Below are 12798 nucleotides of genomic sequence, written 5' to 3'. Positions count from 1 at the left end.
GTTATGTTCTGTTTTTTTCCATTCAAACTCAGAGGATAAGAAAGTAAGGAGGGAAAAAAAAATCCCACTGTGAAAATAAGTGCTGAATTAACAAAGACTAATAGGAAAGAGACGCTAATTGTGAAGCCGCACTTGGGATAATGGGCGATCATAGCTGCGTGGAGAGTGGAGACTCACGGCAGGATTTGCTCTGACCAGAAGGCTGCCCTGGATTTCTTAAGTCCCATCACATTAAACAACAACACCACAAGGGCCCACCCCACCCCCAGGGCCAGAAGCATGGAGTAGCACAGGGTAGTTTTCAGAGTCGACCACAGTGTGGATAAAGCTGTCCGGAAATAAAGTCCGCACAGGGGAGCTCTGATGCGTGGCTGAGGGCCTCCTCGGGTTTGTGGCCATTGCACACCTGCCGTCTCCCCAGATCAGTGAGGCTGGGGTGGGCTGAGGTCCCTCTGAAGCCCCACCTAGGGAGCCAGAAGCTGGAGACATGGAGGGTGATTGCTACATCTAAAGCCAGCCAGGACTCCTGGCTTTTCCAGGGAACACAGCCCGCTCCCCGTGTTTCCCCTCGGAGGTTTCTCCAAACCTTGGAGTGTTTGAACACGTTGGGGATGTCAGTCTTGGGGAAGTGGCAGCTCTGCTTTACTGATACTCCAGAAAACAGGTCTTTAAAAGAGCTCCCTGTAGTGTCATAGTTTAAAATAGATCTCGAGAGGAGTAGCCAACAGACCCTGCCTCTTGTCCACAGAAAGCTCCCAACAGTAGCCGTGGAAGCCAGTGCCAGTTATAAGGAGTGTGGAAGGCACCAAAAGCTGCCTAAATCAGCGGTCCTCAGACGGGGGTGTGCATCAGAATTAGTAGAGGGCTTGTTAAAGCCCATATCGCCAGGCCCCATCCCCAGGGTTCCTGATTCAGGAGCCCTGGGGGGTGGGGCCTGAGAATTTGCATTTCTAACAGGGCCATACCCATGCTGGTCCAGGAGACCACATCTTGAGACGCGTCCCTGGGCTGGTGGCCCCTTCATGCTCATTAGCCTGGGGGTGCCATGCTTGGTGTGGCTGTGGGCGCTCCTTCAAAGTGGACACGGTTCTGAGGACCAGCAGGCAGAGTCAGTAGATCTGTCCAAAGGCAAGCCTTTACAAATGGAAATACTGAGAGAGAGGAGTCACGCAGCATGAAGCTTCTGTGGGGTCGGGTGGCTCAGTCTCTCTGAGAGCAAGGAAATGACCCAGACCTAACTTTGGTGGGAGGAGGAAAGGTGGCTCCGGGGGGATTTCTGGGTCCAGAATTCAGTGCTATAGGGGCAAACAGAGAAATGGGAGGGTGGCTGTGTTTGTCCCAGCAGAGCCTGCGGGACCATCTCCCACTGCGTGCCTTCCAGAAAGTCTGGGGTGCTCTACTCTCAGCCCTTTTTGAGCCGGGAAGGGTCCTGACCCGAGATCCAGGCATGGAAGACTTTCCCCTGTCAGGTCTTCACCGGTGAGCTGTGTCTGGTCCACAGATGGGGTCTGAAGTCCACTCATGGGAACACCACAGCTCATGTAGATTTCCCACGTTTGTTTCCCATCACACTGTCTCCTGACTTAATATGGCCTTTGGAGAGAACCTGCCTACCTGTGTGTGCTCCGGGGAGCAAGAAGAAGAGGTTTTAACCACAGTTGGGCTTAAGCGGTAAAAGTGGGGAGGAAGGGACGGTAAACAGGGAGGCGACAAAGAAGGCAGATTTGGGTCAGTGGCCCCTTCCCACAGTAAACCTGTTTCAGAGCACTTCTCTTCTCAAACCAGAGATGTCTGTGGGTCTTGTGTGTGTGTGTGTGTTTTTAAAGATTTTATTTATTTATTTGACAGACAGAGATCACAAGTAGGCAAAGAGGCAGGCAGCGAGAGAGGAAAGGAAGCAGGCTCCCTGCTGGACAGAGCCCGATGCGGGGCTCCATCCCAGGATCCCGGGATCATGACCTGAGCTGAAGGCAGAGGCTTTAACCCACTGAGCCACCCAGGCACCCCGGTCTTGTGTTTTAAAAGGAAATTTGTTCTCTTAGAAAGGATTCGTTTTTAATATTATGGTTAAAGATGCTTTTTTATACCTCCAAGTCTCAGTATTACCCAATGACCATGAAGGTGTGCTGGTGTGATTTTTCTCGTGATTATTACTCTCAGGATGGCAATCCTTAGCTACAATTCATTGAGCCCCTTCTGTGTGCCAAGAAGTGCGCTTTGCACACACTATCTCATTAAAACTCAACAACTCTGGGACGTGAGTGGTGGTGTCCTCATTTTACAGATGAGGCATTGGAGAGCCACGAAGGCAAAGAGCCATATTGCAGGTCCCAGAGCTGACCGCCGGCCCAGCTAGCACTAGGGCCTCTGTTTGTCTGAACAGTGGTGTTTTATAGTAAACAGATATTGGGACTGGTTCCTGCTATATGCCAGGCCCTAAGCCAGGCACTGGGATCCGGGGGTGATCCCAATATGCTGAGGCTGATGACCTCGTGGAGCTCCCAAGCAGGAGGGAGTGGGTCATGGGGAGAATGCCAGTTGGATTAAATCAAGTCAAGCAGTGATTAAAAACTCTTTTCATCAAAGGATACCACATGCTTTATTTTTAGTCTTGCTTTAGATGATATTTTATGTTAATCTTAAAAATGCAAACAGAGATAATTGGTGTTTAATCAAAACTCTCAATGTATTTAAGTAAAATTTTAAATCAGGAGAGAGAGAAAAAAAAAGAGAAACACCATTGCTCTATGGAACTGTGTTGGGCTCTGACGCAACTGGTCACAGCAGAGGAACCTGGGGTGGGGGGAGGGGGGGTCACGCTGCCTTATGCACCACTGCCACCGCGTGGCAGACGCTGGAATTGCAGGCATGGCGACCCCAGCAATGGTCTCCGAAGAAGGCTGATTCCACCAGAAGGCGGCCCATTTCCTGTGCTGTCGCCTGGACACCCTCCAGGCACGGGTGACAGTGCTCTTTCCAATAGATCCCTGGTCATTTGCAAATTAGTTACAGCTGGATCAGTATCAGCTTTCACTTAGGTCTCTTCCTGAATGTCTACTGTGTTCGTGACCTTTAAATTGTTACCATTGGGGAAAAAAATCGTGACCTTCGAATTCACGTTCACAGATATTGAAGATAAAGGGACATTACATATACTCGAATCCTTGGGCAAACTCTAGAACCAATGCATGCAAATACTGGTTTTCTCTTTAGCTGGGAATCGTCAAACAATATTTAAAAAAAAAAAAAAAAAGCATAGTTTGGGGGGAAAAAAAAGCACCATAGTTTTGCTCCTCATTACCCCCCCCCCACTCAAACCATGCTTTATGACTCCCAGTTTCTGGAGTTGTGTGGGTGCTCTCTCGCCTGTCTGCTGCCTGTGTGTGTGCTGTGCCCCCTGCCTGGTCTTATCATCTGAATTCTCTTCAGATTGTCAGATCAAGCCTGACAACCTGTAGGGTATCATCTTAAATGGAGAAGTGTCAGCGTTGCATAGCAATGTCCCTATAGAAACGGAGGGTGGGTTCTGACTCGGGTCTTCATGTCTTCAGTCGCTGTGACCCTGGCCTCCTCGCACCATGTTTCAGTGGCCTCATCCATTAAGTACGAATGATAGCGTCCCCATACCACCAGCGTGGTTGTGAGGATTTGTCTTTTTCTTTTTTTTTTTTAACTGTAAATTTGTGTAAGATGCTTCCTGAACGTCATGCCTTCTACCCAGAAGCAGTGGTCCAGCTGGCTTTGTTGATGACTGAGTCTTGTAAATAGTTAGAACTTGGCTCATTGCCCTTCCACTACAAGATTGCCCACTCGTTTTTTTCCCATTGTCTATTTGGTCTTGCTTGCAGGGAAAAAAAAAAAAAAAAACCTCTCTAAGAGTAACAATAAAAATGTCCAGTCTTGAATGTCCTGGAGTGATTTTCCTCCTAGATCTATCCCTACCTGTCCGTCCCCCTTCCCCCATGCTGGTAAGCTTCCCCAGCTGTAAGCTGCAAAGATTTGCATGTCAGGATGAAAGGGGTTAAGCAGTGATGCTATTTTCTGTGATGCTGTTTTAGTTAATTTCATCTGGCCTCTCTGTGTTGGCACCTGTGGTTAGGGGACTGGTCACAGAATTGTGGTGAAAATGTGCTTTCTCTGTGTTTTCCAGCCAGAGTCTTAAGTGTCGTTCTGTTTCTCTGACCAGGTAGTCGATAGTGACAGGCCAGAAGGGTCCAGGTTCCGGCTCACTGGAAAGGGAGTGGATCAAGAGCCTAAAGGAATTTTCAGAATCAATGAGAACACGGGTAGCGTCTCCGTGACACGGACCTTGGACAGAGAAGTGATCGCTACTTATCAAGTAAGTGTTCCTCAAGTGCCCACCCTCGCTGCGGACGTGGAGCTCTTCCAAGACTTTTGTCTTCCCACTGAGCTCGTTATTTCCGTGCTTCAGCAGACCCGGTGCTGTGCGGCTCGAGCGTGTCTCTCTGGGAGCCAAGTGGCATTGAACCCCAACAGGGTAACAGGGGGGCCCCTTTCTCATCAACAGAGCCTGCAGGCCTCTGTGAGACTTGGGGCACTGGAGCCCAAGAAGGGGGATGCTTGGGGGATCCCAGAGGAGATCAGAACAGTGAGGGCAGCTTTGGCTTTCCAAAAACTCACTCAATTATGAATACCAGGTTGATGGGATGATTGTACTTTTAGAAATCGATCTTAAGGAGATAAGGAGGAATTTAGATTTTTGTGCGATGCTGTTATAGCTAGACAGGATCCTTAAAATGGAACCAATTTTGCTAAATATTTGGCAATGGGGTAGTGGTTCAATTATGGCACAATTTTGCAAGGAAGTTCTGTACAACCATTTCAAGTACTTTCGAAGGTTTAGTTACATGGGAGAAGTTCAAATACTGAGCTGTGTGATCTAGGGCAATGCATTTACCGTCTCTGATCTTATGATTTTTACCCAGGAGACAGAATGATAGCATTAGCGCCTCCAAAGACTGTCAAAGCTAAAACTGCTAGCTTTGACCAACTTGGAGTTGTTCATCAGTGAGTAAAATAGAGCCTGGTCTGCAACTTGGAGCTTCTCATATTTTTTCCTTAAAATGAAGCCATATAGGGTCACAGCAATTAAAAACATAATTTTGCACATGGCCATATTTGCTACTTTCGGATGATGTTGTTGGGTCCCCAATATTGGGTCCACCAATAATGGGTCCGTGATTAAAGGAGTGAGACTGATACAAAGCGAAAGTCAAGCAAAGCTTTATTTCACGCCAAGCATCAAGAATCAAACCGACCATCAAACAGACCGTCCAAGAGGACGACCCTTCTCTGTTTCACAGACTAGCTTTTATAGAGCAAAGGCCAAGTGGTTGGGCCTGGCCACACACAGGTGGCCAATGAAATTGTAACACACAGAGAAAGCTGCACAGTCATGCTAGGCAACCAATTGAATTACAATTTACCCTAGTAGACATTTGAACCAGCCTATCACCTTGGTCAGAATTGGTGCCCAAAAGGTGCCCAAAGGGCGGGGCCCATACTCCTTGGTAGCTAGGAGACAGTAGGCACCCCTACTGATTGAATACCTCCCCCTGGCCTGACCCACCCTTGTATTTGGGCTTTTTTTTTTTTACCTAGGGCTGGTTTCCCGGACTTGTTTTTAAGTACTTTCCCCTGGGGTGGGGGGCAGGGTCAATTTAAGTTTTACAACAAAATGGCAGTTCAGCTGGGGTGGGGCTGCTCTGGCTGAATAGGCCCTTACAATGTCATACATCAGCTATGGGAACTTGGGCAAGGGGTCGGTCTCAACTTTCTCATCTGTAAAATGGAAAGGATAATAATACTGATCTTACGGATTTTGATGGATGAAAGGAGTTAACACGTGTCAAGCCTTTAGAATGATGCCCGAGACATCGCGAGTGCTCTGCGATCTTACCGCAGGAACAAGAGATTAATCACGGGCGAGGAAGGGTGCAGCCCAGCCTGCCCAGATCAAGCATAAGCGTTCCAAGGGTGATCTTGAGTTTATGTTATAGTTTCATAGCATTTTGATTACTTAATCTATTCATTTTTTTTTTTTCCCACATATATTTGGCTGAGAACCTACGGAAGGCAGCTCTCCCTCCAAGATGTTAGGGGAATTGGGTGGGAAACCCAGACACACCAGGTTCCCAGCCTTCGTGTAGCTTTTGTTTCAATGCCAAGGCTTTGTTTCACAACAAACTCCTTTAAACTTCTCGCCGCTGCATGGGTGATCTGCAGGGGCCCTGAGCCTTGTTCACCATAAGGCTTGGGATACCTCCCCACCCCATGCACAGGGCTGCACGTGCCCAGTAGAGAGATGCTGGTCCTGGTGGGAACGCAGGGGCTTACAACAGCACAGGGGTACCACAGCCCAGGAGCAGCCTGGCCCAGAGCTACTCTCCACTAGCCTCTGGTCTGGTGGGGGGTCTGGTGGGGGGTCTGGTTTCTCCTCTGGCTTGCTCCTCCATTAGTCTTTGTCCCATTTCTTTCCTATCCTTGCTGAGGAATGTCCCCATCACCCTCTGTCTGGTTCTCCTGTTTCTGGATTTACTGGATCACTCTAGTTAATATTCTTTGGGCGCAGGGATGTCGGAACTCCTGTCCATTCCAAGCACCTATTTAGAAAGAACCTACTGTCCCCAGCAGCAGTCAGACCCATTGTGTTCCTGGTGGTTGGTGGCAAACCAGCTCCCCTCTGGCAAGCGGCAAGCTCCGAGAAGCAGAGAGCCTGTGGGCGAATTAATTTCCATCATAATCGCTCCATTGTTGGTGTTGTTTACTTCAAAGTTAAGCTCTCCTCACGTGCAAGTCAACTGCTACTTGCTACTTCCCAAGCCCAACAGGAAAGCATTCAAAACTAAGCCTTGGGGATTTGCACAATAAGAAATAACCTAGGATAATTGGTCCTTGGGCCCCCGATTTTTTATCATCATTAAAGCTACTGTTTATTGAGCACTACGGGGCTGATACTGCGCTAAACACTTCTCACACGCTCTCTTATTTAACTCCTTTCACCCAGGAGACTTAAGAGGTAGATGTTAACACCATTTTACAGATAAGCAAATAACTGTGAAATAACTTTTGTAAGGTCTCGCAGCTGGCGTGTGTAGAATCTGGGGTCCATAACTTCGCTCCACCTCCAAAGCCCCGAGCTTCCAACCGCTAAGAAACACCCCTTCCCGTTTTACCTTCAGTTACAATCAGATACCTGTTCCGCAGGTCCCCAGCCTTCCTTGCCAGGAACTCCCCTTCCTGGGACTGGAAAGGGGGTGTGATTGGCTGGATGATGGATGTCTTCCTAAATACCATCTTTGTCCATGACCCACTGCCACCCGCCCACTCTCCCTACCCCAGCCCCCAAAGGGCTTCCCAAGCTTCTGACCCAAAGTGGCACCCGATAAAATAATTTAGCTCTTGCAGTATTGGAAGCTGACATACTAATGCAAAGCCTCCTGAAATATTACTCATTATTATGCATTTTGCCAGCATTTGAGTGATTTGTGAACTCTTCATTGGAATAAAGTACTGTAAATGATTCATGAATGACCAAGTTTATGAAATTCTATGAAAATATTAGCAGGTGGTAATGATTCCCTCACACTGTGAATATAATCTGCTTGCTCTGAATTTGTCAATATGGCAGGACAGGAGTCGAGTGGGGGACAGAGTCTGTCAGGCAGGTCGAGGGGCCAGTAGACGGTCTGGGCTGGGTTCCACAGGAGGTAGGGGGCAAAACTGGAAGTAAGGCCATCATAGTGGGCAGGTGTCCTGAGCGGGACCTCTTCACCCCCTTCTGTTGTCCACCATTGGGAGACATACCAGGGACTGGGGATGTCAGGGCTGGGTGGGAGACAAGAAGAGAGAGAATTAACATTTACGGGGCACCCATGAGGTGCCCAAGAGCTCTCTAGAGTACTAGATACGCAAACCTACAAAACAGGTTTATTATCTTGCCTTTATGGATGTGTTAGCTGAGGGCCAAGGTAGTTCCCAAGATGCATTATTGTTATTAATGTTGCTATTAATGTTTATTGAACATTTACAACGCGCCGAGGCTCCATGCTAAATACCTAAATGATGTCCTCATTTAGTTTTCACGAAGATGAGTTTAATGTCATCATGCCCAATTACAGGACCAGGACCTAGAACCACCTGTGGTCTTGGCCTCAGCATCGGAGCAGGATTTCATTGTCTCCTTCTGAATATTTGTTCCCATTTTCTGGGATAGAACTTGCTCTCCTTCAAGCCAATTTCTTGGATACATTTTGACTTTGTAGTTAAGATTGTTGCCATAAAATTGGAATCCACCTGGCAGAAAGAAGGTTGCTCCTTGTTTCCTTTCACTCCTGTGGCTCTGCCCTGTTTCTAACCCATAGGGAGCTCCAAGACAATTTGGCGGAAAATATGTTAAAGTGAAAAATGCTGCTGTCGAGTGGAAATATGTGTATCATAACATTAGTGATTTTAAGAGAACCAAGACGTAGATTTGCCCAGATCGGAGAGTTATTTAGTTGATGAATCTGTTTATTATAATGTCCATGTTACACATGGACCACGCATGCATTACCTGATAGGACGGCACTGCCCTTCATAGGATTTGTGCTTGGAATGCTCCCCCGGCCCGCAATTGTAGGGACAAGTTAGATCCTTCATCCTCTGGTCCAATCGCCCCCATGGCCATCTTTCTTAGGAGTCCTGGCGGTGGTCCACAAAATCCCCCCAACTCGTGTATAACGGAAGGGATTTACTAAAGGGTGCTGGGAGATTATGTAATTGCCAAAGGGACCCAGTAACCTGGTTCACATGGGACACACCTGGCGGTGGAGCTGCAGGAAATGCCCAACCATGGATGATACTGTTGGAGAGCAAGGGTCCTCAGCCTTGGCACTGCTGACAATTGGGGCTGGACGATGCTTTGTTATGGGGGCTGGGCTGTACAGTGTGGGGTGTTTAGAAACCCGGCTGGTCTCGAACTACTAGATCCTACTAGCACCCCCGATCCCAATCTGGACAGTCTAAAAGGTCTCCCAATAGTGTTAATCATCCCATAGGGGGAAAATGCCACCTGGCTGAGAGCCAGTGTTGGAGAGGAGCTGGGACTGCCGCCCGCTCTTCAGCCACCCTGCCCCGCGGTGCTCAGAACCGAGCGGTAGCAAGTCTGCTGGGCTGCCCAGAAATGGGCATGGACTCCCTGAGCATGGACTGCTGCCTTATGTCCCTCTTCCTTTGCCAAGTCTAAGGCCAGGATGTCTGCAGGGGAGATCCTGGGTTATGCAAAGGACTGTTGCCAAGCTAGGAAGGGACTCTGGGCGAAGCTGACATCTACAGTGTCGGTCACATTATGGGTACCGTCTTATTCCAGGGAGGAGACGGTCAGTGATAGGCATGGCGGTCCCAAGGCAGGTCACCAGCCCTTGCCCAGGAGACTGTGTGGCTTCACACCTCTGATCCGAACTTCTCTCACTGTGCCGGACCTGTCAGTCAGTGACGCACGTACCCTTGGAAAGAACCTTGACTGGGAGGGGACCGAGAACGTGGGTTAAAAGCTCAGGCTCTGCAGTCAGACCTAATAAGATTAGAGTTCTGACTCTGCTGTCCAAGGAACTATATGAAACTGCCATCTTTACAGATGAACAAAGGGTAAATACCGGCCACTTCACGGTGTCACCTTTGGCAAGTTATTTAACTCTTTCTTGTCTTTACGTTGGATGTAGAAATGGCAGGGTCGTGCCCCGGCTGCGCCGTGATTATTAGTGGGACATGCAGGACAAGCGCTCAGTACGGCCCCTGACGGGTGTCCCCAAGCCAGGAGCCATCGCCTCCCGTACCAGACGTGTAGGTGAAACAGAGCTGAAAGCAGCGTCCGTGCCGCTGTGTGTGTCTCTGTAGAAGGGAGTTGTTTCGACGGGCGGTGTTCCAGCTGTGGCCCCCAGCCAGCCCCATCATCTGGGACCTGGTCAAAAATGCACATTCTCAGGCCCGCCTCCAGGTCTCTGGTCCCGCAGTCTGGGTGTCCACAAGCCCGTGAAAGCCCTCCAAATCCAGTTCGTGCTCTTAAAGACTGCCTTGTTTTTGTTTCGGGAATGGCTCCTGGGAGCCGGGCAGATCGGTCCCGGGCTTCTTTGCTCCACCCCATTTAGACGTGAGATGGTTTCAGTGGCACGTGTCAGAGGGTTTGCTTATTTCTCAGAAACCTTTTAGGCCAGAGATGAAAGTGTTTTCAGAATATTTGAGCAGGTCCAGGAGACAATGACTCCTGGATAGGAGGCAGCCGGCCCTGGGGTCAGCGGAACGGGCTTCTCTGTCTTATGACATCCGTAAGCCTCGAGTGACTTATTTGTGGTTCTCAAACTTTGCTGCACGTTAAAAGCATCTGGGGAGATTTTAAAGCTCCTGATGGCCAAGCTGCTCTCCAAACCGATTACGCCGGCGTGTCTTGGAGTGGGACCAAGCATCCGTACGTTTATAAAACTTCCAGGTGTTTCCACTGAGAAGCCACGTTGGGGAACCACTGGATTCTTCTATCCCATCTGTACCCTGGTTTACTCACACCATTGAGGATAATCACCCCAACCAGATGGCCTTGTCGTGACTCGAGTGCGACAGCGCACGGAGGAGTTTCTAACCCAAAAAAGCAGGAAACCAAAGGCCTCCCTCCCTTCCCAGTCAGCGGCTTGCCTCTGAGCAAACAGAGAAGCTAACTACTTTCCGGGATCTCTTTGGACACAGGCACTTAAAAAACTGAAATGCAGGGGCGCCTGGGTGGCTCGGTGGGTTAAGCCGCTGCCTTCAGCTCAGGGCATGATCTCAGGGTCCTGGGATCGAGTCCCACATCGGGCTCTCTGCTCGGCAGGGAGCCTGCTTCCTCCTCTCTCTCTCTCTGCCTGCTTCTCTGCCTGCTTGTGATCTCTGTCTGTCAAATAAATAAAATCTTAAAAAAAAAAAACTGAAATGCAGAGAAACAGAATTGGATAAACAAATGAACAGGTTGTCTTGTGACTACGTTTCGGGAAAAAAAAAATAATGATTCAGGATTTGGTCGCGGCCTCTCCGCACCCCAGTGCCCCCAGGCACCTCCGTCTGGCTCTTTCACATTTCCGAGCACATCGGTCCAAGCCGGCCTTATCTGCCGGGCGCAGCTGGCGAAGCTGAGACAGAGACATCGCCGAGCCTGCAGCGCGCCTGGGTCGGGGTGCTCCTGGCTGACTGTTTCTCTGGTCCACTAAGCAAAAATGCTTCCTCACTCAGGGCTGCGGGGATGCGCTTTCCTAGACCTCATTTGCACAAACTCCTAGAAGCATCTCGGTGGGTGGGGTGAACTTGACGGCCCTCGGCCCGGTCCTCTGCTGGCCTGGCCCACAGGCTGCACCCGCACACGCTCACGGGACGCTACACATATGATCACACCGCATCCCCCCTCTGTCCGTCCGTCTAACGACAGCCGTGTCTGCTCAGCGTGGCCCCCTTTCCTTGTGTTCGTCACAAACGAAGAATCACGGTACATCACGACAGCAAGAGCCTTCAGACCCAATTACTCCGAACCGCTCAGTTTACAAATAAGAACGAGTTAAATAATTGTCTGACAGCTCGGACTCTGAGTGCTCAAAAATCCGTTGCCTGTGTTTCGTGATCGCTCAGTAGTGGGCAGGGAGGGGGGCTGCTCTGGGACCGGATCCTGCAGAGGCAGATGAGACATTCTTGCTAGCTCCCCCAACTCAGTCCCCCGCTCTCTGCAGTCATTGACAGGCGTGAAGTTTTTTTTTGTTTTTTTTTTTTTTTCTTTTCCCCATTTGGTACAAATGAGCTGGGGAGGGAAGGAGTTTGTTCAGCGGCATGGACAGGGAAGAAAGAAGCCCAAACGGGAATATCAGAACAGGCCGAGCTTCTTCTCCAGCCCCTTAAAATTAAGCTTGACACTCTTGGGTTAGAAGGCAGGAAATGATGGGAATTTTTTTTTTTTTTAATGAGATACTGTGCGAAATTGGAGGTGAGGACCCAGAAGCTAATTAAACCAGTTACAAAAGACAGGGTAAAATTCTAGGTTCAAGCACTATGGCTATGAAGCCAAGCGACAAATGTCATTTAGAAGAGTGCCTTCCCCACACCCACCCCCGGGACCGGGGCCCACACATTGGTGGGGGAGGTGTTGGCAGTTAGTGCGTGGACGACCAGGCTGAAGGGCCCCTAAGTGACCCACTCCCCGGGAAGAATGAAGGGGAAGGAGAATACGACATTAATCGGGAGCCCTTGTGAAACCAGCTTTGGACACCCCAGGAAATACTTGGGGATTAAGATCATCATAGGGACTGAGTTCATCTTGAGCGGGCTGAAAGCTGGGTGTTCCCATGACGGGAGATTTCTACAAATATGAGTCATGTCCTCGTCAGGCATCAGGGAGCGGGCAACCTCCAGGTTACCCATGACCCGCCTCAGTTCGGGCCGGCCCGCTGCTGACCGTTTAACTGGGGCCGCCCGAATGGAGAGGATCTGGGCACGGAATCCAGGGGTAAACGGGAGCAAGGAGGAGCACACGCTTTTGCCCCTGGACCTTCTGTTCTGGCCAAGAGAGGTGGAGGAAAGTGGGGCGGCGCCTCTGGAAAGGCAACTTGGGACCCCCAAAATGATGCATCCGTCTCAAGGTGGGCACACACCTGGCAGCCCCATCAGGCAGGACCTAAATGGCCCATAAGACTGACTCAGCCCACGTTCGCAAGATGCCTGATCAGCCGGCTCCGCCGCCCTTTCGAGGTGCCGGGGACAGAACTGTAAACAAACTGCCAAGGTCCTGCT

The 12798-nt window shown here is 49.8% G+C and overlaps 1 protein-coding gene across 5 annotated transcripts in view; it reads left to right on the top strand.

Annotated features, from left to right (window-relative positions):
- Positions 1 to 12798, top strand: part of CDH13 (cadherin 13) — a 980849-nt gene that overhangs the window by 521487 nt on the left and 446564 nt on the right. For all 5 annotated transcript variants that reach the window (XM_047710889.1, XM_047710891.1, XM_047710890.1 and 2 more), the window contains one exon: positions 4187 to 4339. In XM_047710889.1, coding sequence (XP_047566845.1) covers positions 4187 to 4339 — 153 coding nt within the window. The remainder of the gene's footprint in view (positions 1 to 4186; positions 4340 to 12798) is intronic.

Source organism: Lutra lutra, chromosome 17 (genome assembly GCF_902655055.1).
Source record: "Lutra lutra chromosome 17, mLutLut1.2, whole genome shotgun sequence".
In the NCBI taxonomy this organism is placed as follows: domain Eukaryota; kingdom Metazoa; phylum Chordata; class Mammalia; order Carnivora; family Mustelidae; genus Lutra; species Lutra lutra.
This window is presented reverse-complemented; position numbering and strand designations above follow the sequence as displayed.